The 27,247-nt window shown below is 41.1% G+C and overlaps 1 protein-coding gene across 5 annotated transcripts in view; it reads right to left on the minus strand.

Annotated features, from left to right (window-relative positions):
* Positions 1-1,984: 1,984 nt before the first annotated feature.
* The window catches only part of mllt10 (MLLT10 histone lysine methyltransferase DOT1L cofactor), a 42,648-nt gene continuing 17,385 nt past the window's right edge, over positions 1,985-27,247 (minus strand). For 4 of the 5 annotated variants that reach the window (XM_044040231.1, XM_044040200.1, XM_044040221.1 and 1 more), the window contains 14 exons: positions 25,622-25,720; positions 25,104-25,446; positions 24,113-24,331; positions 23,105-23,593; positions 17,199-17,359; positions 13,435-13,552; positions 9,912-9,993; positions 8,546-8,739; positions 6,560-6,709; positions 6,148-6,203; positions 5,677-5,972; positions 5,258-5,278; positions 4,960-5,050; positions 1,985-4,778 (listed from right to left, as the gene is read on the minus strand). In XM_044040231.1, the coding sequence (XP_043896166.1) occupies positions 4,497-4,778; positions 4,960-5,050; positions 5,258-5,278; positions 5,677-5,972; positions 6,148-6,203; positions 6,560-6,709; positions 8,546-8,739; positions 9,912-9,993; positions 13,435-13,552; positions 17,199-17,359; positions 23,105-23,593; positions 24,113-24,331; positions 25,104-25,446; positions 25,622-25,720 (2,601 nt within the window). In that variant the 3' untranslated portion in view covers positions 1,985-4,496. The remainder of the gene's footprint in view (positions 4,779-4,959; positions 5,051-5,257; positions 5,279-5,676; positions 5,973-6,147; positions 6,204-6,559; positions 6,710-8,545; positions 8,740-9,911; positions 9,994-13,434; positions 13,553-17,198; positions 17,360-23,104; positions 23,594-24,112; positions 24,332-25,103; positions 25,447-25,621; positions 25,721-27,247) is intronic. The other variant, XM_044040211.1, reaches the window with a different exon arrangement.

Raw genomic sequence — 27,247 nt, forward strand, 5'->3', positions numbered from 1 at the left:
GGGGGAAACAAATGTATTTAAGTGAGTATTTTTAACATCCAACAACTAATTTCTCAGATTTAAAATGATTTGATTTAAGAAAAAGGAACTTTTTCTGCATGAACACACACAGAATGAACAACTTTACTTGTAGCAAACTACACTACAGAGCAGAACAAATACAATTTAAAACCAAGCTCTATTCTCTTTTTTCCCTTCTTTCACATTTCCCTTATTCCATTTGCTCTCCAGCCTCGGTGTTGCATTCTTGAGTGGGCCAAAAACACTGGAAAGCAGAAGCGGAAAGCAGAAGCAGAAAGTTGCCATGCCTGCCAGTCAGAGGCAGGTAACGACGCAGCTGCACAGCATTCCTCAGTGACAGCAGCTCAGCTCGGCTCTGAGGCCACAAATATCTGCCCTACATTTGTCTAATCATCTGAGGCTTAACCCTCCTGCTGGCCCTCGCCGCTCTGCTCCGTGTGTGTGTGTGTGTGCGTGTGTGATCCTAACACCGGGGCTTAGTAATGTTTTGACTTTGTGATCAGGCACCTGGTTGGGCAGCACACAGGGGTCCTCTATCAGCTGGTAAGCCCCACACACACACACAACCCCTAGGGAGGATTTCTGGGGGAAGTATGATCGATGATGGACACTGCAGCTCTGTTCTGTGTGTGATTGTTACCTCTCCTCCTGGCATAAACACTGACCTTGTCGGGACCAGAGGTCCTCATGGAGACCAAAATCTGGCCCCAATGAGGCCTGAACCTCATGTCTGAGTTTCAGGCTATTGTCTAAATGAATGAAAGTCAATGCAGCTGCACAAATGTGTGTGTATGTGTGAATATGTGAAGCTGCTGCTATTATTTGTAGCTCTGACAGTGGAGGCTTATGAAAGAGAAGGCCCTGGGTGGTGGTTGTGGTGGACGTAATGGAGGGGTGTATGGTGTTTAAACAGCCAGGCTTTGATTGACAGGTCTGATAGTGAGTGGAGGTGGGAGGGGGAGCAAGTGCCTGGGTAAAAAGAGAGAGAGAGAGAGAGAAGGAAGGGGGGTTGTTTGAATGCAGGTCTCTTTCTGTGTGTGTGTGTGTGGGGCGGAGGGATAAGATGAGGTGATGGGGGGTGGGTGGGTGCAGTTTTTGGGGAGCAGGGGTTCAGGAGGAAAGTGAGCTTTTAATTACCAGGGCAGAAGCAGATGTAGCAGAATCATGCTCCCGCCTCTAAACTAACACGCACACACACACGCACACACACCCCAAAGCTGATAACTTCCAGCTGCCAAGAAACGTGCATGTGTGTGTGTGTGTGTGAGGACAGGAGCCTCAGAGCACATTGTTTAAATTTGAAGATGTTCAGCTTCTATAATGGCGCCTCGTCGCTTGATGATTATTCATCTTCCCTCCCATTATTGGCGAATAAATCACATCCCTGCCGCTGCGGTTTCTTCCAATAATCTGCAGTGTAATTAATGCCACGTCATTCAGAACAGGTAAATCGTTTCACCATAGAATACAAATATATATGGGAGACTATTTAAATGAAAAGGGTAATTAACTAAGAAACTTTGTCTAATTAATTGAATACATGTTCCTGTTTGTTCTATGAAAACTAATTTGTCTCTAAATCTAATGGCTTTGCATGTGCTACCATACATTATTTATCAGTGTAAGTGCACTATACTATTATCTTTTTGTATATTTGTAAGGTCAACAACAATTATTCTTACTTTATTCCATTATGATTAGGACATTTTTTTTAAAAATCTGGACAGATGAAAAACTTCCTTCCTGGCTAAATCCGTCTCATTTAATCTCAGTTTCTTTCATTTACTATAAAAGTGATTCTAAAAAGGTATATTAAATGCAATTTATGCAAAAAAACTGCATTATATTTTCATTTTTAACAACTATATAAAAATTTTACAGCAAAGACAATTGAACCCCTGAAAAACGTGCCGGCAAAATCCCCTTTAAAACTGCACAAGACATCAAACCTAAAACACATGTGTTACTTTATCCAGAGTGTTTATTTTGGTATTTTTTTTATTAAATACAATGCTACCCCCTTCCTCCCAATTATCTTTCACTGTACAAAAACCGATCCAAACAAAAGTGTGCACAGATGAAAACACGAGTGCCCAGAGTATAAAATGACTTCTTTCTCATCAAGAAAATGGTGCAAAAACTAAAAAAAGAAAAGAAAAAGAAAAACACAATGTCCCTGCACATATAAAAATAAATTAATACTTTGTGTGTCCAGTCGCTGCCAACATGTTATTTTTTTTCTTTAAAAACTGTCTGGTCGTAAAGATTCTCACACACACACACAAACTGAGGCTTCATTGGCTTTCCTTCACACCAGTGTGGCCAATCACGAATCACATATGTACACAAACGGCCGATGAGAGACGTCTATAAACACTTAACGAGGTACAAACGGTGCCACCAGAAAATCCCTCCCCAACCCTGACACTGTTTCCACCAAACCCGACCCACCCCAACAAAACTGCTATGTACAACCCACACCCTCTTCCCCTCCCGTCGGCCAACTATTGAGTAGCTTTCTAGCTTTTCAAACACATGATGAGAAGTCATTTAAAAAAGGGAGGGTTTTTACAGCAAGATCTGACTGTGTGTAAGGAAAACACAAAAACAGAAGACAAATCTTTACACAGTAGTACAAAAAAAAACGATGTTAAATTGCAACACCAGTGAGTGGGGGGCTCTTAAAATATATCATCTTACGCCCGTTATACAAACTCCAAATAAATAATAAAAAAAGCACAATAGTTGGCTTTGATCGAAGAGAATGCAGCAGAGTAATAATAATAATAACAATAATAATAATAATTCCTGGTTTCGTTTAAGAGACTGCATGTCCAGCCGTGACACGATTTAAGTGTTTTTTTGTTGCAATCTGTTGCTTAGCAACACAGCTTAATTACCAGAAGGGTTATGAAGAATTGGGCTGAGTGACAGGGACTCAGGTAAAAAAGTGAGATACAATAATCCCACTTTGGCCTCAGGCACTTGAGGCTTGGACCCTGATTGGCCAGTTCCTGACTGTGGTGTTTTTTTTAAGTGACCGCTCGTGTGTCGACCTTTTAGGTCCTGATAGGCTGGTCCTGCTTTAGAGGTAGGTGCAGCAGGGGGCTCAATCAGGAGGATGAAACGTGACGACTGCTGCTTTGTCTTTGAGTCTGCATGAACATTCAACTCGCTGTGTATTCTTCTATAAATTTACGCATTCAATTTCCTGATTGAGCCCCCTGTTTCTGGCCCAGAGAGGAGACAGTGGAAAGCAAGGCTTCTGTGGTGACCGTACCGAGGCTTGGCTCACTGACGGATCGACACAAACGGAGCGAGAGACTCTGCGAGAGAGGCAATGGTGAAAACATGTGGGTTTTTTTCTTTTTTTTCCCCTCTCACAACCCTCTCACCAAATATTCCCCTCGGGGCCACTGTGAGACAGATGTCAACCATGCATCTGCTACTGTTAAGTCAAGTGGTAGTTTTTTTTTGTTTGTTTGTTTTTTTAAATATTAACGTATTTCTTCTTTCTTTCTTTTTTTTTAAAGTTTGTAGTTCTGTGTGTGCTAGCTCTAGTAAGCTCAAGCCCCTGAGAGAGTGAAACAGTAGAAAGACCAGACGGAGAAGGACGAGTGAAGGAAAGGAGAGAAACGGGGAGACAATGAGAGGAAAACTAAAGGAAGACGCGACACAGCAAAAACAAAAATTGCCAGTCCACAGACAAAAACTAGTTCAAGGAAATGTTTCTTGGAAGCCAGGTCATACTTTTAAGCATCAACGCGTGCACAGAGGTCCAACTGTAGTCCATGTGACGTCTGCGCTCGCTTCCTGTCGCACAACACTCCAGTCCACTCTTATTTTGGTCAACGCGCAAAATCCTGGTGAGAACTTCCTGCTCTGGAAGGGAATATGAGATTAAGTCCGAACACGTGGAACGCAACACAGACGCAGAACCTCGTTTTGGTGTGAAGGGAGAAGGCGAAGCGGCAAACCCGGCGGACGTGGAGCGCAGCGAGTATGACCTGACCCGTAGAACAAATATTACACCGACGCAAACTTAAAAAACACTACCAGTGATATTAAATGGAAATCATTATTTCAGCAGTGACAAAATAAGAACCTGAAGCAGCACTAGAGCTACAAAAGTAAAACCTAAAAACAAACTGGATGAAAATAAATACATTTTCACTAAATATCGTGTAAAAGAAACAAACCTGTAACCTGAAAAGTTGCAAAAATAACTAGAAATGGTGAAAAGAAATTCTTACTTTTATTCTCTATCACTCACCACAGTATGTGCTAACATATGAGCACAGACAACTACTATGAGGAATCTACCGTTTAGACACCGCTTAGTTCTTTTGCTGCCATTGTTCATGTTCTTGTCACTGAAGAACAAAGTTGACAGCGTGATGTCCGGAGAATTCTGCATATTTATTTGAGAGAAAAAAGAAAGAAAAAGGCATCCAAAGAACAAAAAGCATGAGTCGTCATGTCTTCTCCTGCCCTGTGATGCTCACGGCCTTTTCGGCTAACCGTGACTTCTGCGCCCCGAGGCCGTGCATGTCGCCGTGTGCGTGCTGCAGTGCCAGGAAGGGGTTGGCCGCGATGGCGCCTTGGCCCTGGTTCTGGACGCCGGGAAGCAGGTTGTTGATGGGCAGCTGAGCGGAGGAGAGCGGCATGGAGGGAATCTGCGCAGAGGAGAGAGACTGCAGCTGCTGGAGGTCCTGATGCTGCTGCATCAGCTGGTAGAGCAACACCTGCTGCTGCTCCTGAGAGAAAGAGCGGGAAGTCAAAAGAAATGGATCAAATTAAAGTTTCGAATGGGGAGAGAAAAAGAGATGGAGAAGGAGGTGCATTAAAGTGGGATGAAGAGGAATAATAAAAAAAAAAGAATAATTCAATTAAGCTCAGTGATTTAGATCAGTGTGTGTGTGTGTGAGTGTGTCTTACCGCTGATGGCTGTGAGGACAGCAGCTGCTGCAGCTGGTGCTGCTGCAGGAGAAGGCGGTGCTGCTCAGACAGCAGGCTGAGCCGCGCGGCACTGAGACACAGGACAACTTAACAGTCAGACGTCACAGCGTGTGCTTGTTCTCCTTAACGCTGAACCTCAGCACAACACATTTTAACCATAAAAAAAATAAAAAATAAAAGAGTGACATTTTATCTTTCTAAAACACTGGCATGTTTTCTCTGACGTGAAGCTACACGCACACATGGAGTTACAGCGAACCGATCCGACTCCTCTCACCTGTTCTTACTAGTTGCTGAGCTGCAACAATCCCGACAAGCAAGCAAAAGGAAAGAGAAAGAGAGAGATTTCCAAATAAAGTTCACATTCAAGAAACAGTAAAGAGAAGCAGCTGCATGACAAATGTATTTGATGTATATCCACAAGGTGTAATTTTGTTTGTTGATAAAACACAGTGAGCAATGATTTTAGTTTTAGTATGCACTCGGCATGGGTGAGGTGGCATGAGATTCTGACTATCTAATAAACTTAAAAGAAACTAATTGTGGCATTGCAATAAAGCGATTACGGCTCTGAAATATGCCACCAGAAACACAGCCGAGTTGATCATTTGAGTGGTTTTGATCCCTTGACTTTTAATAACGAGTAAGCAGTTATCTGTTTTCTAACCCCCAGACAACCATCGTACTCTTTGTTACCTGTTATTAACAGGCAATGTGACGCCTGTTGCTGCTCCTGTAGTGTGAGGGTTGCCGGTGGCCCCCGGTGCCTGGATGACTCCATTCAGTGCCCCGACAATCCCCCCCATGCCCAGCGCGCTACCTGCGCCGAGTGCGCCCATCAGCCCCGCCACGCCACCCATACCGCCTGGAGCCGCCCCCACTGCGGCCACTCCGTTGAGCTGCGGCTGCGGTGGGCTCTGGGAGACGGAGGGAGGGGTGGAGAGAGAGGACGTGGAGCCGCTACTGCTGTGGCCTCCGCACGACGTACTGTCCTGAGACACGACAGAGGGTTGAATACCATTAATAACAAGTAGAAACACATTATCTGACATGCCTGGACTGTTTGTCAGGTAAATCATTAAAACACATCTGTACCGTCTGTGTGAGCTGATGCAGAAGCTACTGAGGTCAGACTAAGACAACCACGCGTTGTTGGTTTGTATTTACCTGAGCTGCCATAGGTAATGACGAGTCAGAGGCTCCGAGCTGGATTCCTTTCACGTCTGCAACACAAACAGCAGAGATTTAAATCGCTTGTTTCTAATAATGTACAGACCGCAATTAGTGGTTATTTTTTATTCATTATTTATTCAGTCACTAATAGATAAACATAACTGCCGAGGCCCAATTTGAAAGTTTATGTAGAATATGCTGCTTAGAATAATATAAAACACCAAAGCTTCAACATCTGTGTTTTTGTTTGTGTGCAAATCCTATTAATGCTCTATGTTTACGTGTACACATGTGTTTATTATCACGCCGCCAGCTTCAGCCTTTCTCAAAAGGGACAAGCCACTGCGTCTGCGGATTACAGCTCTGCCAGCTGTATTTATTTCACTAAAACAATCGTCACTCATACCTGAGGAGGCTGTGGAGGGCGTGAAAGGCACAGAGAGCTGAGCGCTGAGAAGCTGCAGCCTCTCCTTCTTCATGGTCAGAGATTTAATCTGCTCCTCCAACCTCCTGTTCTCCTCCTGCAGCTGGTGGAGAGACTTCAGCATTCCCACCACTGAGAGACACACACAGAGAGATATGAGCATACATTTGAGCGTAGATGTAATTTGAGGTGAAATTCAAGTCAAGCTTCTGAATAATATTAAATAATCTGAATAACAGTAAAGTGTTATAGAATTTAAAACAAGATGGAGCATTACCACATGATATACCACTAAAGTATAAACTACTATACACTAATGCACATGCGTCAAACTCATAGTAGGAGAATTAGGGCACAAAATGAGGCTGATTCAGCAACATATCAGTTAAACCAATCATAGTTCTGCTTGTCATTCCCTTTAAAAGCCAGGTACACGTGCGTCTGGTGCGTTGATATTTAAATGATGAGTGCAGGAAACAGGAAAAGTGAACAATTCTCTGCTCTCTATTTCATCACAAAACATATATTCTATTCACATTCAGTTAATGCTGTGGTCTGTGGAGTTTGAGGAAAATTCCACCTCAAATGAGAACACAAATCAACCCCGTCGAAGTTGTCCGTGAACATTTTTTCACCCACACTTAAATAAAGTATTACACTTAAGGGACGGAGAAGAACACGAGTGATCGAGCATCAAGCACAAACACAAGTGCTCCGACTTTCAAAAAAGGCCAAAGGCAAAACCACTCAGCTCTGCTCAGCCTCCACACACACACACACACACAGCCAGTGACTGATTAGACAGATATACTCTACAGGAGGGGGAGGGGTCAGAGGTGAAGATCAGCTACAGAGCAGTGACCCCGGTGCCTGTACAGACTCAGCACAATGCTCAAGGACAACTCAGTCAGGAGGGGAGGATTCGCAGATATAGGAAGTCAGACCAGCAGAGGGACGACCTTTCTAATAACTAGGCTGCAATTATTGATCCCTGAAGGAATGTTCAGATAGGCAGATAACTGACTGAGATCAACAGACACAGCAGGAGCAAATAACAAGCAAACACGCACACAACACGCACATAATGTTGATTCACTGTGCAAACAAGAGCACAATCTGAGGCTCCCTGTACACCTGGCATTGTGATCAGAATGCATTTGCATAGCACCTAACCAGTTGTTTTTGTTGTTGTTATTGTTGTTGTTGATGATTGGACAGCGATCGTATCTTGATGTGGACACCGGAGGCACATGTCAATACCACGCGTACAGTAAATGCATGTTGTGAAGCGCTATCCGATCGCTATCTGATCACACAAAACGCATTCTAATGCCACGTGTAAAGGAGGCCCGGATCTGCGCAATGCTTCAGTGTTTATCATTTTCTCTCCATAAAGACTGGTTTCTTTACATTTCAGCCAGGAACAAAGCTGACTCTTTACCTATCTAACCTTTTATTGCAATAATTATCAATATCGACTGATTAAAACCTTCTCATCGTGTTAATTTGCAGGAATTTTGGTGGCATGAGTGAAATGAAAGTCCTGAAAATACAAGTACAGTATGTTACATCATTCAAGCTACTGGAATGGGCTTTACTATGAACTTAATTAGCTCTAGTGTTAGCACTAGACGAAGTTGTGTTTACCTGAGATACTAATGATTTGGATAAACACAACCAGCCAAACCAAAACTTGGCTTAGTAATGAGAAAGTTTTTTTTTGCAAATGCAGCATTTTTGTTTCCAATTGTTCCTGATTAAATGAAACCCTCGTCCACTGTATCTAAAAAGTGAGTAACTCAAGAAACTTTGACTTTCCTTATATCAAAATACGTATATTTCTCAAGAGTAAAAAACTAAAATAGTGCTTGTTTTGCAACAGAGATCAGAGTTCTGTTCTGTTCTGTGTCAATACTGACTTCTATGTGTGATTGTGTGTTCCTCTTGTTTTAGTGAGTGTACACTCACCATCTCCCTGGCCTCCCTGCTGCAGCAGGAAGCTCTGTCCTTCGTTCCACTGCCTCTCCAGGAGCTGCTCTATGCTGGTGGCCACTGGGAGCAACGTCTCGCCTCCGCCACCCCCTGCCCCTAGCAACCCCATACCCGGCCCCGGCAACGACCCCGAAGAGTCATAGCGGATCTGCAGGCCACCAATGGGCGAGCTGAATGGACGTAGAGAGAGACGGAGGGACAGCGTGGATAGAAAGGGAAAGATAGAGAGGTCAATAGGGAGATTAACGACCCAACATAAACGTCAGACAAACATAGACACTGCTGGCTATAAAACTACATCAATTTGTTGTTACAGTGGTCTTTAATGAAAAGGGGCCAGGCTTTCTGTCTGTGTGTGAGCGAGCAAGAGAGAGGGAGAAAGACGGGGAGAGAAAGGGGACATGTGAGAGGGAGATAGACAGAGAAGGGGAAGTGGCCTGTCTCGCTGCGATAAATCACGTTGTGTGTGTGTTGAGACAGTCTGTTGAGTGCGAATGAGGAGAAATGAGAGACGACAGGAGAGGAAAGAAAGGACAGAGTGATGGGTGCGTAATGTAGAGGAATATGTTGGGGGTTTTTAAAAAAAAAGGAATGGGAGTTTTTCTACTGAACGCAAATGTATGTATGAAAGTAAATATGCTGCTTTTAAGTGTCAGCTGACAAAAATGCAAAACAAATCTGATGTATTAACTTTGACATTTGAGTGTTTAAGCAAAAAAAAGTTCTAAAGATTATTACAAATTAATTTACAACGCAACTTTAAAACAAACACTCTGTTTTGAAATTAAATGTCAGCCATCACTACATTAATTATTTGTCCACAAATGCAACATATAGAATCCTGCAGCTGCAGTGATCTTGATTAATAATGTCACCAACCTCCTCATGTGAAATTATCCATCCCATAAAGTAGCAGAAACAAGCAAAAGTGGAACGGTATCGTCATAATTCCCATCCCGGAACATCCATGCAAATATTCCCAAACACAGATGCTGCAGATCACAGGACTGTCCTTCCATGTGTGATTAAACCGAGAGAGAGGGGAAAAATCTAACTGGAGTTGAAGGATGGTTACCACCTTCAAAAACACAAGTTATCGTTGGCTGAGCGAGCGAGGATTGCCTGTGGGGGTAAGAGCGAAAGCCAGTGTGTCTGCGCATGTGTGTGTTTGTGTGTGTGTGTGAGAGGGAGGGAGAGAGAGAGAGAGAGGAGACTGCAAGCCGGCAGAGAGGGGGGATGGGTGACGGAGGGGGGCCAGAGAGGAATGTAAAATGAGGAGGGATTTGGGAGGGTGGGGATCCAGTGAGAGAGAGCGAGAGAGAGAGGGAGCACATGTACTCACCGTGGGGTGGTCTTGGGAGAAGCTTTTACAGAGAAGCCCTGAGCACCGACATTGCTGCTGCTGCCGTCTCCTACCTCCTGATCTGTACACACACACACACACACACACACACACACACACAAAATCAAATGGACATCTAAAATCACTCCACACTAAGATATCATCTTCAGATCATTTATGTAAAACAAAAAAACAAAAATAGAAAAAAACCCTCTTGTGTATAATATTTAGTGTAACTTGCTTAAACCTGTGTTCTGTGTTCTGCTCTGTCTCTGAACACCTCCACTGAGTGTTAGCACAGCTGCGGTTTGCTTGTGCTCATTTATACATGTTGGGTTTGTGCTGTCAAACAGAAAGAATGAGCAGAAAACACTTGTGTGTCTGACTGTGACGTAGACAAAATAAACATAATTTCCTGTGTTTATCTGAGAAGTTGATCAAACCACTTGTGGATGAAGTGGTCTGGGAAAAAAAATCTAACATTAGCAGCATAATGACACCTGCACTAAAGATCAACTAAAATTATGACTGAACAGACAATTGATTAATTGATTACGAATTTAAGATTTTTTTTTTCCTAGACACAAAAAAGAATTTTTCAAAAGAATTTCATTTAACTTTTTTTTATCTTTATCTAAAGTACAGACGTATCTGTCTGGGTCAGATACGTTAAAGCATCTGGGTCAGATAAGCAAAAAGACACTCGCCCACAATTTTTCAGGAGCTTTTCCTGCTGTATTTACGGAATATGTGACTCGGGGAAAATCACTAGGGCAACATTTGGACATTTGCATTGTCACATACAGCCGCTCGGGAATTTCAGGAAAATGTCCAGACTTTAGTCTTCAGACCTGCATTTAATGAGGAATTTAATAAGGAATCTTAACAAACCAAGTCATGAATTTACTGCCATAACACACTTCATCAGGTTTACAGTAAATCCAAAAGCTGTTATCAACACTAAAACACACCGTGGCTGTTTTCAGATTTATACAGGGCAAGACAGCAAGGCAGAGAGACAGCTGGAATCAGAGAACACGCTTCCACATAAACAAGGCCCTCAAAACCAAATAGTTTGGCAGTTCATTTATTAGTCAATCGCTAATTGATTAATAAATGTTGCTGCCCTAGAGCAAACCGGTAACAGAATGTGGACAGACGGACAATACAAAGAGAAAAGTTGCACTTTCAGTGTGTGTGTGTGTGTGTGTGTGTGTGTGTGTGTGTGTGTGGTGCGGACACTCTGTGACAGTTGAGTCTCAGCAGCTCACAAAACTCTCTCTCTTCCTTTGTATCTCTTTCACAAACGAGCCTTCAGTCAAACTGACTATGAATTTCTCTCTCTCTCTCTCTCTCTCTCTCTCTCTCTCTCTCTCTCTCTCATACTCTCTCTCTCTCTCTCTCTCCCCCCTCTGGGCCCATGGCCAGACGCTTCTTTTCATTTCCCTCAGTGGGAGTAATGAATCACACATGCACACACACGCAGATGCACACTTTTGCATTTACACAAGTCGGACAAACTCCCCTCTACTTAAGACAGTCAATTCCAGCTTTTTACCCCCACCGGGTCACCACTCTCGTCTCTCACTCGCCTTCTTTTTCAAGTCCATTCTCTCTCGTGGCACTTTCCGTCCTGGCACCTCCCTCCAGACACTCAAAAGCAAAGAGAAATGGCTGCCAAAGTAAACCGGCGACAAACACAGAAGCACATGCATGCACACCTTGCATGTTTGTGCTTACGTGACCCTTCCTGGCTCACAAACGCGACTTGAAACTTGTGTAGCCGTTTAAGAACAGTGTGTGCAACCTCGCTGCAAGAATATACGGACATTTGTTAGGACTGCATAGAGATTATTTTCATAAACACGCAGAGACAATTGGACAGTGAACCCAACAGTTAATCTTTTGAAAATGAATCTGCAGCAACTGCGATATTCGAGTAATTGTGTACACAGCAAAACTCAAATTTGATCTTCTTTCAGTTTTCAAATGAGGTTTTATATTGGTGTTAGGATAAAAAAAATTCAGATGTCACCTTGTGCCCAAGAAATCATTTTGACATAAAAAAAATGTAGACTCCACAACTATGACATTTGTCCTCAGAGATTAAAATATAAATAAAAATTAAAAAATAATCAATGTAGGGCTGAAACTATTACTACTTAAACTAAATTAATCGTCAACTATTCTGATAATCGGTTTGATGCTTTTTTCATTATTAAAACAACATTTCTGATTGTTAAGATTTCAGCTTCTTAAATGTGAATATTTTCTTCATTTCTTTGCTCCATATAACAAAGAAATCATTAAAAACTGAATCATTTTGGTTTGTGGACAAAACAAGATATTTGAGAACATCATAATTTCCACGTCTGAAAAACACTGATCAACATTACTCAAATGATCACTCGATTAATCGAGAAAATGATCGATGGATTAATAAATTATGAAAAATAATCGTTAGTTGCAGCTCTAAATCAATGTGCTTTTTCCAGACACAGAAAAAAAACACTTAATAAATGAATTTAAGGGTAAAAGTTAACAATAAAAATGGATCATTCATAACTAGCAACGTGAAACAATACAAATCACAAAGGCTGCAATTTATTTGTTGTTCTATGTCAGTTTAAAAAAGGTGTATTACACACATCTTGGAAAGAAAGTGTATCTTTAAGTACTTATTGTTGTATTTCATTATTGTGTTAATAATTTGATGACGTCTCGTGTGTATTTTAAATATATATTGCAGCAATATTAAACTGCAACTTGAATTCAAAATAATGATATCACAATTGAAGTTGCAGTGGGAAAAAATTGTGATGTGATAATATTAAAACCAAACCATTTTTTTTCCCAGGAAATACACACAGAGAGACTCCCTGTGCCTGTCTGTCATTCAGTCTGATTAGTGAGCTGACCTGCAGGTCACAGTGGATCTGGCTCTGATGACTGCTGATCGGCAGCAGGAACTACCAACCTTCCTTTCCTACTCCTCCTCCTCCTCCTTTACGCTTTTTCTCTCGCGTCTCTCTCCTGTCCGTTCAGCCAGATGTCTCGTATCAGGAAGTGGCTACTCTGATTACTAAAGCCACCACTTTACTCCCTCATCAGCTCCTGCACTGGACAGACAACAAACCACCAAGCCCTTTCTACAACACTTCCTGTTCCCGAACCACGATCCTGGCCTCCTCCTCAGATTCTCTCGCTGCCATGTTGACAAACCCTCCTTTATTCTCTCACATTGGAAACAAATTAGAGGGAATTTTTTAGCATTTTGCATGTTAATTACATTCATGAGCTCATGAATTGTATTTTCTTTGTATGAGTGACAGAGTTTAATGGTGAGAGAGGAGGGGTGTAACTGGAGCCGAGTGGGAGGAGCTTGAAAATATCGAGTACTGACCCTTCACCTCTCTGAGGGACTGAAGGGGGCGTGACCTTTCCATTATCTCCCTCTTTCACTCTGACGCACATGCATATTTTTGTGTCACACACACACTGACATAGAAGTAGGTTTGCATACCTGCTGGTGAGGCCTCGGTCTGGGCGATGAGCGCTGCCATGGCCGAGTTGGGGTTCAGTCTGTTACCGAACATGTGAGAGGGAGCGAGGTTGAAGACGGACCCTGGCAGACCGCTCACCTGAGGACAGATACAGACGAGTGGGAGAGTCACTGTGAGAAATAACATTTCACTGTGGTTTAAGTGATAGATATTACCCATTCTTAAAAGGCAAAGTTTTTTTTGTTTACATAGAATCCTTACAACTTCTCCAATAACATAACTGGAACAAAATACTCTGGGCTAAATATAATTTTAGGGACTTTAATTCACAAGTATGTTATTGCATTATTACTGTTATGATTAGTTTTTATTATAGATGTGTCGGAAGGTTATTTTGAAAGTTGGAATAAGTTTAATTTATACATATGAAACAACATCAAAGAGAAAAATGCTTTTTAACAAATTTCCAGATCCACAAATTGGCAACACTATATTGGAGCTGCAACTAATGATTATTTTCTTGAGTAATCGCTTGGTCCATAAAATGTCAGAAGACGTTAAAAAAAATGTTGATCAGTTTTAGTCAAACCTGGAAATAATGAGGTTCATCATTTAACTTCCACAACAAACTCACAAACCTCTGAAATAAATCAAGGTTGATTTTCTTTTCTTTTTTTACTGTCCACATTCATGGATTCATGGAAAGCATAATAGTGAGTGTGTATAAGAAGATTACATAATCCAGCAGTTTTTTTCCCACCAGGATTTAATTAGATTATAACCTGAACTACATTTCTCTTTTTATATACAGCTAATGTCAATTAATCGAGTAATCGCTTGGTCCATAAAATGTCAGAAGACGTCAAAACCTGGAATTAATGAGGTTCTCAAATGTCTTGATTTGTCCACAAATCAAAATGATTCACTTTTAATGATTTCTTTCTTATATGGAGCACAGAAACGAAAGAAAATATTTACATTTAAGATGCTGAAACAATCATAAATCTTGTGTAAATCATGAAAAAAGCTTCAAACAGGTTCATCGATTATCAAAATAGTTCACGATTAATTTAGCAATAGATTAATAATCGATTAATTGTTTCAGCTCTACACTATATACATGAAAATACAACAAATTCTCTCACTTAATTAGATGAAGCCAAGGTATAATTTTTGATAATTTTGCTTGATAATTAGACCATCAAATATAATTTACTTAGTTTCTATTTTTTTCATTTTCCGATTCCACATTAATCATTTCAGCAATTAACAACCAATGTAACTATATATATATATATATATATATATATGTATATATACACACACACATATGTGTGTGTGTGTGTTTTGGCAGAAAGTTTAATTAGTTAGTTATTAGTTTAATTACAGAGCCTGTAAATCTTCAATCTTTGAACACTTTTAATTTTGATTCCACTTAGTCACAACAACTACAAATGACTTCATGACACATAGCTGCTTTTGCGTATAAAAATAGCAAATTATGAAGCTCATTATTCAGACACGCACGTGCACACGCACACACACACACACACGCACGCACGCACACGCACACACACTGACAAAGTGTTTCTGATGCATAGAGTTTAATCCAATTAAGGCATTTCCCAAATAAGGGCTGTGGAGTGAAGGGTGGGGTGGGTGAGAGACCGATGATGGAGCACCAGGAGCAGAATCAGGTGTACAAAATGGCTGACTGTTTTTGGTAACTATAAAAAGTAAAACTGCAACTAGAGCATGGGACGCCACAGAAAACTGAATAAAGCCACTTAAATGGGTTCTTATACAAAAGGTCAAAAAGGTTCAGGAGCTTTGTAAATTTTGTATATGCAGACATTAATTTGTATTTTATTCAAGGTAAAAAAAAAATATATACATATATATTAGTTGGGGTTATGATATATTTCTAATTAAATAAAAACTAGAATAATTAGATATGTTTAAGATCTGAGTGAGGAAAACAAATCTAAAAATCATCTACACAAAGAAAAATGCTGAACACAAAATACTTTGGTAAGTTAACACATTTTTGGCTCGTCTTCTCTGGAAATCTCAGGGGATATATTCTCCTATTACACATTAAAGGAGTGGTGCATTTAAAAAATTAAATTAGGAACACATCCGGGAAATTCCAATCTGGGTAAAATGTTATATTCAACCTGTTCCCTCCGTCCTCTCCCCACAGTGCAATGATTTTAGATTTCTCTTTAGATAACCCTTCTCTTACTCCTCCTCCTCCTCCTCCCCCTTCCCTTCATTGCCATAATCCAGCCCCCTTTCCCATCAACATTCATTTTTCATTTACAGTCATTTTTCATTCAAAGTCTCTCTCTCTGACTCCCTTTCTCTTGCCTGGGCTGATGGCCAATAACAGTAGGCTGAAAGTCTGCTATTCAACTAAAAAACAACAAAAACAAATGCACACAAACACGCACGCACGCACACATACTAGAGGGGAACCCTAATGCTGTCATCCCTCTGTCGTTGCATAATGTCTGCAGATTCAGGCATCAGTTACTCTGCGCGCACAAAACATGTGATGCAACACAAAAAAGTAGCCTCACTTTTACTTTTGAGCAACACAAAAATATCGACAACACAAGCTCAGAAATCCTGGCTACAAAGAGGCGTGATATCCTGTGCTTTTCCTGGGCCTCCTCCTGTCTTCTATAATATGTACTGAACAGAGAGGAACGAGGAAGATGAAGGCCAGGCCTGCCAATTCAAGGCATGAATGCAACCCCCAGCTCCCCCACCCACTCACCCCTACCCACATGCACACTCACACACACACAAATACCAGCCCCAACCCCTGCAACCCTTCATCTATCCCTCCATCCCTACTGTGGTGCTTGTCAGATGTCATTACATCACAGGACAACGGAGGGAGGAAAAAAAGAGAAAAGAGAAATGGAAGGGGACAGAGAGAAGGAAGGTCGAGGGTGAGAAAAAGTGTGTGTGAAAGAAAGAGGGCCGGTGAGTGGACACAGACAGAAAAATAGAGTTTGGTGGACATTGCGTTTTTTTTTCTGGGGGCTACTCGGATCAGTGATTGAAGAGCAGTTTTTGAGACACAGGGTGACTGATCAAGTTACAGTTAACGTCCTCACTTTTCAACAATAAAACTGTAAAAGCAGAAAAAAAATTCCAGCCTTTGGTCCAAAAAAAATCTGCACAATTTATTCTGATGTGGATAAACCTGCCAAACTGTTTAAATGATGTAAATACGTTTGAAGTGGTGAACCGTGGTGAAAATCATTTAACGTCCACAACAAACTCACAAACCTCTGAAATAATTTTTTTTTTACTGTCCACTTTCATGGATTCATGGAAAGTATAATAGTGAGTGTGTATAAGAAGATTACATAATCCAGCAGTTTTTTTCCACCAGGATTTTTTTAGATTATAAACTGAACAACATTTTTCTTTTTATTTACGGTAAATTTTTTTCTGTATATTGCTGTAAATTTGTAAAAAAAAAAATTGCATCACTTTAGTTGGGATTTTTTAAAGACGAGCTGTAGAATAACACAAGATAAGCACATATACCTTACACATAATTCACACGCAGTGCTGACAGGTGTGATGTGATGTGAAACGAGTTTTAAATTAGCTTTATTTGTGTTCCTACACTTTAGATCAAAGATACGGGAGATGTGGGTGAACTGACGGACAGTGTGTGTGTGTGTGTGTGTGTGTGTGTGTGTGTGTGTGTGTGTTCTCATGTAAGCGTCAGTTTTCAGCACAGGTTTGTTTTTGAACTCACGTGTGTGGAAGCTGTGCTGGTAAGCGGGGTGGTGGCAGTGAACGGAGAGGGAGGGGCTAGAGAGGGTGTGGGCTGCTGTTGCTGTGACAACTCAGAGGTGGGCCCGCCCACTGCGGCCACCCCTGCTCCCGACGATGACCCGTCGGCAGCCGAGAAAACACCTGTGGGGAAGAATCAGGGGAAAGAAGAGTGTCATATTTATGAAAGTTGAGACTGAATGACACGCTTTATAATGAAATCAGTTTATCTTTGAGTGTCACTGTCACCATTTGCTAAACCATAATCATACCATATGTTATTACAGCTAGACAAAGACAACATTTTGCCGTCCAAATTGTAACATCTACCTCATCTATAATTCCACTTAAACAAGTCTTTAATGATTTTTCTTTTATTACCACAGCAACAGAACATCTTTTCACAGCAAGGAGAGGTGTTAAGAACAATAAACAAGCTGCTAAATAATAACATGATTAGTTGGCTTTAAAAAAGCTGCAGATTTACAAATTTAATAGTGGAGTAAAAACATGTTTTAAAAAAAAGAAGAAAAGAAAATAGAATATGTGATAAATATCAGCTAATTACAGGAGAATATCGGTTCTTGAATGAACGCTAAGAACACTAAACAAGTTAATTGCGGTTTTGAATTTCTTTTTAGGACAAAAAAAGTATGCTAGTTTGCAACTCACATATACAGTAAAAACAACAATAATATAAGACAGTATAAACACCAAATAAAGTGTGTTGCACAGTGAATTTACATCACATTGATAACTAACTGTTAAATTGGTATTCACCAAAAATATATTGGGATAATTATGGTATTTAACATCCAGCATTATAACTGATAAATACAATTTTATTTAATTATCCTATAATAAAAACTTCAGCTATAAATAATTTGAGTTTAAATATAGATACAAATTAAATTAAAAACTCAAATGGCAGAAAGACACAAATCTTTCGCGTGACACTTTTACAAAGTGGGACAGGGGGAAAAGAAGAGGAAAATCAATTTACACATTCTCTGCCTACACACAAAATTATTTGAATTTTTTTTAACCTATTCAGGAAATTTAACCAAGCATGTTAAAAATTATGAACATTATACTTTACACAGTCTAACCTAGTTGTATATCTTCTATGCAAACACGCTGCTCTATTTTCACACACCCATACGCATGCTTCAGGCTCTTATCTCTTTTCTGTCGGACACACTCTCTTTCTCCCTATCTCTCTCTTCGCTCTCTCACCCCAGTGCTCACCCACTAACCAGGGATAAGCCCTGCCCCTGCCCCCCTTTGACCCGAGCAGAGGAGGGGTGGGGGGGAGGAGGGGGCCCCTCAGCCCACAAAAGCCTGAATGGCTCAGGGCAGCACACATTCACTGGGGGAACAAGAGATCTTTGTGCCAGGAGGGGAGGGGTGGAGGGAGAGAGGCAGCGAGAGAGAGAGAGCGAGAGCGAGAGAGAGAGAGAGAGAGAGAGAGAGAGAGAGCGAGAGAGAAGCACTGCATGGACCTACAAACTATTTATAACAATTTGTAATATGCACCAGAAAAATTGATACGCAAAGCAGGTCTGCAGAGGCTCAGAGGGCGTGTGCTCCCACGAGATCTTTAGCTGCAGCATTTAGAGGCCAAACCAACAGTTTAACAGCTTGTGATAAACAGAAGGAGCAACAAGAGGAAACTACTGGTTCACATTCTAATTCTAATATTTACATCATCATGTAATAACACAGATGTTAGCGTAAGTGTCCAGAGTGTGCAATATTTGAAAGCACCATAAGGTGTGTTTGAATTAAGTAAATAATAAATAAATAATTATTTTTCTTTTAGAGAAAATAATTAGATAATTTAATTTTACAGGAATTATTTTATTATAATTTTAAGTCAAAGGCTTCATGCAACTTGTAAATTAATGTGCAAATTGGTTACACTTTTTACACTATTTTAAAATAAGAAACCTTGAAGCTGCATGTCTGCGGATTCTCGGGTCGGAAGTGGATCACAGTGAGAGAGGTTTCACCAAAGGTAAAAATAAAAAAAATAAAAAAAACACGTATTAAGAATTAGTAAATGAAAAATAAACAGTTATTATAACACAGGGGCATTTTCAAAACAAAAAATATTCCATTTTTTTTACTTATTACTACTTTTTTGATGAAAATTAAACCTGACAATGAACAGTTTTACACACACACACACAGAAAGAGCTGTGTGATCAATAACTTTTATGCCCCTAAAACACAACTACCTCCATCGCCACGACCTTCCTGTTCCTGTTCTATTCCTCAGTACGAGTTTAAGCTTAAAAAACAATCCACGTTGATTAAATCAAGCTGATGTTATCTCGACAGTCTATGTTTATGCTTTCTAGTTAGGAAGGGTTAAATCCAATGTCCCATTAAAATGTCATCCTACTTTTCAAATAAAGTGTGGGCAGAAATGTGTGAAAATGTTTACCATTACAGCAACGTGTGGAAGGAGCAGAGCTACAGAGAGGGCAGTTTGCAGACTTTCAGCAGAAGACCAGCACTTATGAAAGTGAATCACCTTTACAATTAAACTATATATGTTATTTAAAGAAAGAAAATACATTTTGCCAAGTACATGAAAGTGTGATCACTTAAAAACTGTTTGCTGGTTATAGGGTTTTCTGTGTGTGTGGGTCCTGTTTATCTTACAGCTTTTACCACTATAACTTATTAATCCTACCGTTTCATAAATAATTGTTTTACGCCTATTTAAATTCAAAAAAATATTTTTAAGCACTTCTCAAGCAAATTAACCCTGTCACTGAGTTGCAGTCACACACAAAGACCATTTAAAATAACTAAGAAATGAACACAATGTAAATTTGAAAAAAGTACTCTGTAAATTTTAGGAAAATTATTCAGTATCTTTTTTTTCATTCAGTAAAACTGTACATATTTATTTTCACAAATCTCTTTCTGCAGACATTACTTTTACTAGTACAACAAAATGTGACTATATGTTAACCAAAGTGTTTGGAGGGCGGTAAAACTAACAAATGCAGGTTTTCAAATGTAACAAAAAAGCATTATTTTTGTTATTTTACTGGAAAATTATGTTCACTGAATATTTCCCTGCTTTTCACAACTCCCCGCAACACCCCACATTAAACAAAAACGCTCATAATCATGATTCACCAAGAAAAGAGAAAGAGTAACACAGATAGAACGGAAATGGAAAAACATCAAATAAATCTGTAACTAAAATAAACATCTTTCACTCCTCTCTCTCTCATACCACCGTTTCTTTTTCTCACACTCACACTCACACACACACACACTGGCCTGAGTAAATTCAGGTCCATCCAACATCTTTCCTCCCCCACACACCAAAACCCACCAGCAGCTTGTCCGTCCCATCAGTGACCCCCGTGCAGTCAAACATTAACCTAGCCAAAATCTAACCCCCTGCCTCAGCACCCACCCAACAAATATCTATCAACCTAACTATCTATCAATCAGCGTGGTGCAGTCAGCAGACAGGATGGTGGGGGGGGACAAGATCCTCCCCATTACTGCCCTGCATTAACCTTCTGCTAAATATTTACAGTACGAAAAACTTGATTCCCTCTCTCTCTCTTTCTCTCTCTCTCTCACAGACGTTTGCCCTATCTTCTTTTACCAGATGTGGTCACAAATGCCACCACTGCTGAAGGGGAAAAAGCACCAAAAACTCGACAGTTGTGCAATAACTAACAAAACACTAACAACAGCACTGCTGTTAAATATTTATTTATATATAAAAAAATATAAAAATATATATGTATGTATACATATATATGTATTATATATATATATTCAAAATGTAAACATTGCAGCTTAAATCTTCATAAATATACCACACATACACGATTCAATAATAATATTCGTAGCAATACACAAACACCGTCGCTTGCAGTAATTTTGCAACGACACAATGATTTAATTTGCAGGAAAATCTCAAATGTCTAATTACAGCATTTCACAGTATTCTTTCAGTCACATGGAAAGGAGTAAACTGACATATGTATATACTACAACATAATTGCTATGGGCTTAAGTTCATGTCTGTGTGTATATTTGAAAATATGTCTCCTCAATTTAGACGGCCATATCATAGCCAATAAAAAAACACTTTCATCAGGATCTGTGTGTCGTTACTTAGCAACCACACAACTTACTAACACACACACACACGGAGTTCGAGAACTTCATAGCGAAAAGGAAAAAAAACTTACATGCTCCAATTCAATCAGTCAAGTATTGACTCATATTTAGAATTTGAAAAGATTTTGTAAATTTTGAGATACGTGTCGATATTTTAGAATAATCAAACCTGGGAACACACTGTGCGAGTAACGGTAAGAGACCACATTGTATCCTGGAATGTAATTCTAGCCACACTGTTTAACTGTCAGTTTAACCTATTCAGACATTTACGTCGCTCCTCTGGGTAAATGTCTGGAATGTCCAGAGTTGTACTGTATTTCTGGGAGTAGTGCTTGTCTGTCACATAATGCACGGGGTAACAAAAAAGTCACAAATCATGAACCGACAATAAGAATTTTGACGACTGCGAGTACTAAAGTGGAGTTTTTCTAATGTTTAGCATGTCTTTCTGGATGTTGTGATACGACACAGTCAGACTGTGATGAAGAAACTGCTAAAATAGAGTCACAGTGACAAGAGGGAAAAGAACAAAGCACACCTGTAGAATACAGCCAGAGTCAGAGATCTTTTGCGCTATCGTGTGAAATGTAAAAAATGAATGAATGATGAAACTGTAGTGGAAACAAATGAGACTATGGTGGCCGCCACAGTCAATGTAATTAATAGAAAAGCAATTATTGGTGCGTTTTCCTCCCTTTTACTAATCGTGCAGGGGTGTGATGTGTAAGTACTCACACGTGTACGTGAACCCCTTTTACAAAAATAAATCCCCCTTTTAATGTGAGAAACAATTAATATTCTGTTAAATGAGATTTGGCTAATGTGATAAAACCCTTTTTTAAATGCACATCATACTGAAACAAGTACAGTATATTTGGATTGCACTTGTTACTATGTTCACAAACACATAAGCAGCAACAGGTGAGGGCGAGAACTTGTGGAATGAGCAGAATGCAGGTAAGAAAGCGAGAAAGCGAGAGAAACAAAAGGAGGGTAGTAATTTGGAAAGAAAAGGGGAGCAGTGGGGATGTGTGGGTTGTACGGAGCCATTTCCATCAGCAGAGGGGAACTCCAAAGCATAAAGACAGTTGCCAAGCAACTGAACATGATGAGAAAGACAAAAAAAAAACATTCTCGCCACTTACACGTGTGTGAGAAAATAACACATAGACCTGCACTTTGACACACACAGACGCACACAAGGAGCCAATTACAAAGGTGTGTCAAATCTTTGCTGTCTGTGATTAGTAATGCTAATACCTTCCAGCGCAGGGGGAATCTATTGTTAAATTCATCAAAATGTCTTGGAGGGAAAAAAAATCAAAAAAAATGTAAAAGTCAGGATCTATATTAAAAAAAAAGAGAAAAAAGAAAGAAAGAAAAAAAAAAAGAACTGCCACAACAATGCCACTTGTAAGGCACTTCCCTTCGGCTCACACGTGACACGGGTGAGCACAAAGGAGCACACCTCTTTTGTTTAACGGGCTAGTAAATCTTGAATTAATCTAATAGTCATACTCATTTTTTCTGCCCACTATAATTAATTTCTGCTTATTTGCTTTGTGAAAGCTAAACTGTGAAGATAATTAACATTTCTGAGGACATACAGGGGAATCTGGGAGGAGATTTCTCTTTCTTGGATCTGTGAAACCTGAACTCAAAGGTTTTTAAGGAACACTGTTGAGGTTTGTGTGTGTGTTGTCTTGTTTGTGTCTTCCTCACCTGCTCCAGTGGTTGTGGAGCCATTGTTACTTTGCAGACTCCCATTCCTGAGAAGTGACGGGGACTTCTGCATCCCACCGCCGACACCCATGACCCCCAGCCCCCTCTCTCCTCCTCCTCCTCCTACACCGACTCCTAATCCACTGCTGGAAACTAAGCCTGGCCGGCCCGGGAGCGTCGTGGATGAAGAAGAGGAAGGAGAGGAAGGGGAGGAGGAGGTATTGGCTGTCGTGGAGGTAGGGAGAGTCAGGGAGGACGCTGGCTCGGAGAGCTTCACATCCGTGGTGAAGCAGGGTCCAAATCTGTTTCGCCAGTTGCCCTTCTTTTTCTTCTTCACCCCATCCTCCCCTCCTCCTCCTCCTGCCACTGCTCCAACGATGCCTGGCCCTGAGCTGGTGGGCTGGGGCCGTTTGTATCCAGCAGACCCACTGAGGCTTGTCGTCTCATTCGCTGTGTGACTGTGGGAATTCTCGTATAGTTTCCCACCCACTGCAATGATAAGAAAGCGGAGCAGAATATTTAAGCATAATGTCTCAGGTCTTTTGGTGCTTTGCTGCAGTTTATGGAACTGAGAGGCATTAAGGAAACAAGTAAAGGAGCACATTGGTTTGCTTTGTCAGTTACCAACTTATTATTAAAGCAAATTGCTGTTTTATTATGTTTTAATCTGACAATAATTTTTAAGTGTAATGAATTGTGTTGTCTAGAAAAGGTCGAAGAATTACAGACATAAAAATATATTTACCATCAAAACTTGTGCTGTTCTCTGTTCCTGCAACCAGTTCTTGTGTTCAACCATGGGTGTTATGAGTATAGGTTAAATGCAGAAGTAAAATTCACTGGTGTGTGTGTGTGTGTGTGCAAATATGACTAATTCTAAGGCCTGCTGCCTCTCACTCGCGTGCGACTAAAATGTAAGCAATATTAAAACAAAACATTACTAAACTGACAGTCGTCAGTGGACCCTCCTTTTCTCATAACTATCAGTATTTTTCAAAGCTTTCTCACCTGCAGAAGCTGTAGTGGCAGACATGAGAGAGCCAAAAAGCGTAGTAGTTCCCTCCGAGGCTCCGCCCTCTGAGCTCGGCTTTACAAGGCAACTGCTGAAAGACGGCGGGGAGGAAAAGGTAGTCCCACCCCCGGGACGTAACGATGAATCAGAGAAACTTAGGAAGTCTGAAGAGGAAGGGGCAGACGGCATCTTGCTGGCACTGGTCAACAGGAGGCCTGGGAGAAAGACAGACACTCGGAAAATTGAGACAATAGCAGACACGGAGACAGAAGTGAAGATAGGAAAGAACGTATGTGACGGACAAACAAAAGAGACCAAAAGTAAGAGGAGGAGGCAACAGAGGAAACAGCTTAGAAGTTTCCATACGTCTCTCATTGCCATCGGCATGGGAGCGGCAGGAGCAAGATAACCACATTAAGCACTTTATCTGCTCTGCGCTTTCTATCTGCTCTTCAGTCAGTCAGGCATCCCTCATCCTGTAGTCCTCCCATGTAACAGGGGGACTGAGAAAAAAACTCCCAACAAGGGATGTTCAAGGTACTGATAGTACAAAACACAGGAGCTTGGTATGAGCAATGACTCTATTCAAGCCCTGACCTCCACACATGTTCTTTTTTCTGTATATCTGTGTGTGTAGGGGGCCAACTCTGTCTGGGAATAGAGACATTGCAGGAGCCAGAGGCAGTCGAGACAAACACTCTTATCACGGGGCAAACACTACAAGTCTGGTGTCTGGCCAAAAAAATGCAGCCAATGACACAGCATACACGTGCGCACACACACACACACACACACACACACAGAAACACATGCATCACACTCTTGTTTGTGCTTTAATATCATGGCTGTAATTTGAATTGTGCTGCAGTTGCAATAGTTAGTCTACGCCACATGATTTGTCACCGTGCTTCCATTTTTCTAACTGCTGGGTTAATTCCCTACAGTGGGAAAATTAACATACGAGACCATTTGGAGTCATCAATTTACCTTGGTGGAAAGGCCCGGTGGAGGCAGAGGCAGATGTGGAGGAGGTTGCCATGGTGACCATGGCAGAGGGAAGGGGTTTCCCTGAGGAGGTGAGAGACTTGCGGCCACCCCTCTGTCCCACTGAGTGATTTCCGCCAATATTCTTCTTATTCTTCACCTCAGATGCCACTTTTCCAGTGTCTGCAGCCAAACTGTCTTTAGAACTGCCACCGGGGTGAACAGAAGACACTTCCTGGAAGTTGGCGGTGGTGAAACGGGCAGAGCCATCATCAAGTCGCTTCTGTGAGGAGGCAGGCAGAGAGGTGACACCACCCACTGTGCCACCACCGCTGCTGTTGTAGGTCTGGAGGTGGAAGGTAAGGAGGACGATATAAAAACAACAATGGTTGAACAGAAAGAGAGTAGAGGAGCCATGAGAAGAACTTCAACAGGAGGACATAATGGGTGAATGACACGGAAGAATAGCAACAAAGGTAACTCAAAGCAAACCAGTCACAGGTGTAAATGAATGCCCTCACCTTGTCTGGAACCATGATGTTTGGAAGGACAAGGGATGGAGACATATCCATTGAGGTCTTCTTGTGTTTTGGTTTGTGCCTGTCTCGCTCCTTGTGTTTCTACATAAGGAGAACAAGAGGGAAAAAAAAGTGAAATGTTGGCTGATGCTGCTTTACACATGGTACAGGGAAGAGAGTAATAAATGGACAGAGGGAGAGAAAAATATCCAGCCATGTGCACAATGAAACCATGAGGAAAAACAGGAAAAAACTCAAGTGTTCTGTGGAAGATTACAGCCAAAGAGAGGAGGAAAAAAACATTATTAGAATATAGACAATGAAGAGAGATCGTGTGTGTGCGCGCACGCATGTGTAAGTGTGTGTTTGTTTTTGGTCAAGAGAAACAGAGAGAAAGAGGGAGCATTACATTTCAAAGGCTCAGCCTGAGATGAAAGCGTGGAGATCCACTAACACAAAGAGAGTGATGGAAGAGAGACAAAAAGAGGACAGGAGGAATTCAGCTGCAGTTTAGTGCCGAGTGTGTCTAAGTGCCCAGTGATGAAGCGCACAAGGTCTCATTGTTTCATCCAATCATATCTTCCTCCTCGGATGATCACAGCTCAATTTACAACCTTGCTAACACACACACTCCGCCACCCGCATCTCACACGCCTGAGGTGGCGACTGGGTGCCGGCGCATTTACACCTCACATGTGCACCCTGCACCCCAACACCTCTCCATATGTGCCTACAAGCATACAGGTGCACATAAGCACTTACGCGCACAGTTTATCATGGGCTCTTGCATGTATCTGCATAGACAGACACACACTTAAGATATATGCAGTGGTCCTGGGAGACATCACGAGATGCAACGAGCCAGTGATGCTTAATGTTGTGACAACTCAGAACCACCTGAAACTGCCCATCCCCCTCTTTTCGCTCCTAAAGGGCCTAGTTGGGGAGTGACTGCATGGAGGCTGGTGACAGTTAAGCCAGACTTCCTCTGTGTGGCGGTTAACAGACATTACCAGCCAAATCAGGAGATCACAGCCTCGCTGTAAACCCTCCGCACGCCAGCTTCCGCTTATGCCGACACTCTGGGGTTAGAAGGAAAACGTTTGCAGAGTTTGGTTCACGTGTGAATTTGTGGGTCGATGATGTAACCTTCCAAACGGGCAGCAAGTGCTGATTTGATCAATTAACGATTCTTTTTAAAAAACGGAGGAGGCAAAGTGAGGTGAATTGTATTTTATGTTAGGCTAATTGTGCAAAACCCTAATTTCGATTTAGGGATAAACATAAAGATAATTACATTTAAAGCAAGTTAGTTGAAGAATTATCAAAACTATTGCTGGTTTATTTTCAGTTTTGCTTAAAATTGCATTTAAAAAATGGCCGATTTCTGTGCCGCAATCCCACTAAAATATTGGGCTCATTGCAATCTGGCTACAGACATAAGGTATAGAGGGATTTTACCAATAGAGAAAAATCAGCAGCATCTTCTACAAAAATAAGAAGTGATATCAGAGAGGGAGAGGCAAAAGGGAGAGGGAGAGAGACACAAAGAGAAACAGAGTTAAATTCTTTCGGATTCCCTTGTTGTTTTTCATTAACATTCCAGATGTAGGTGTTGATGGAGAGGCT

Source organism: Solea senegalensis, linkage group LG1 (genome assembly GCF_019176455.1).
Source record: "Solea senegalensis isolate Sse05_10M linkage group LG1, IFAPA_SoseM_1, whole genome shotgun sequence".
Classification (NCBI taxonomy): domain Eukaryota; kingdom Metazoa; phylum Chordata; class Actinopteri; order Pleuronectiformes; family Soleidae; genus Solea; species Solea senegalensis.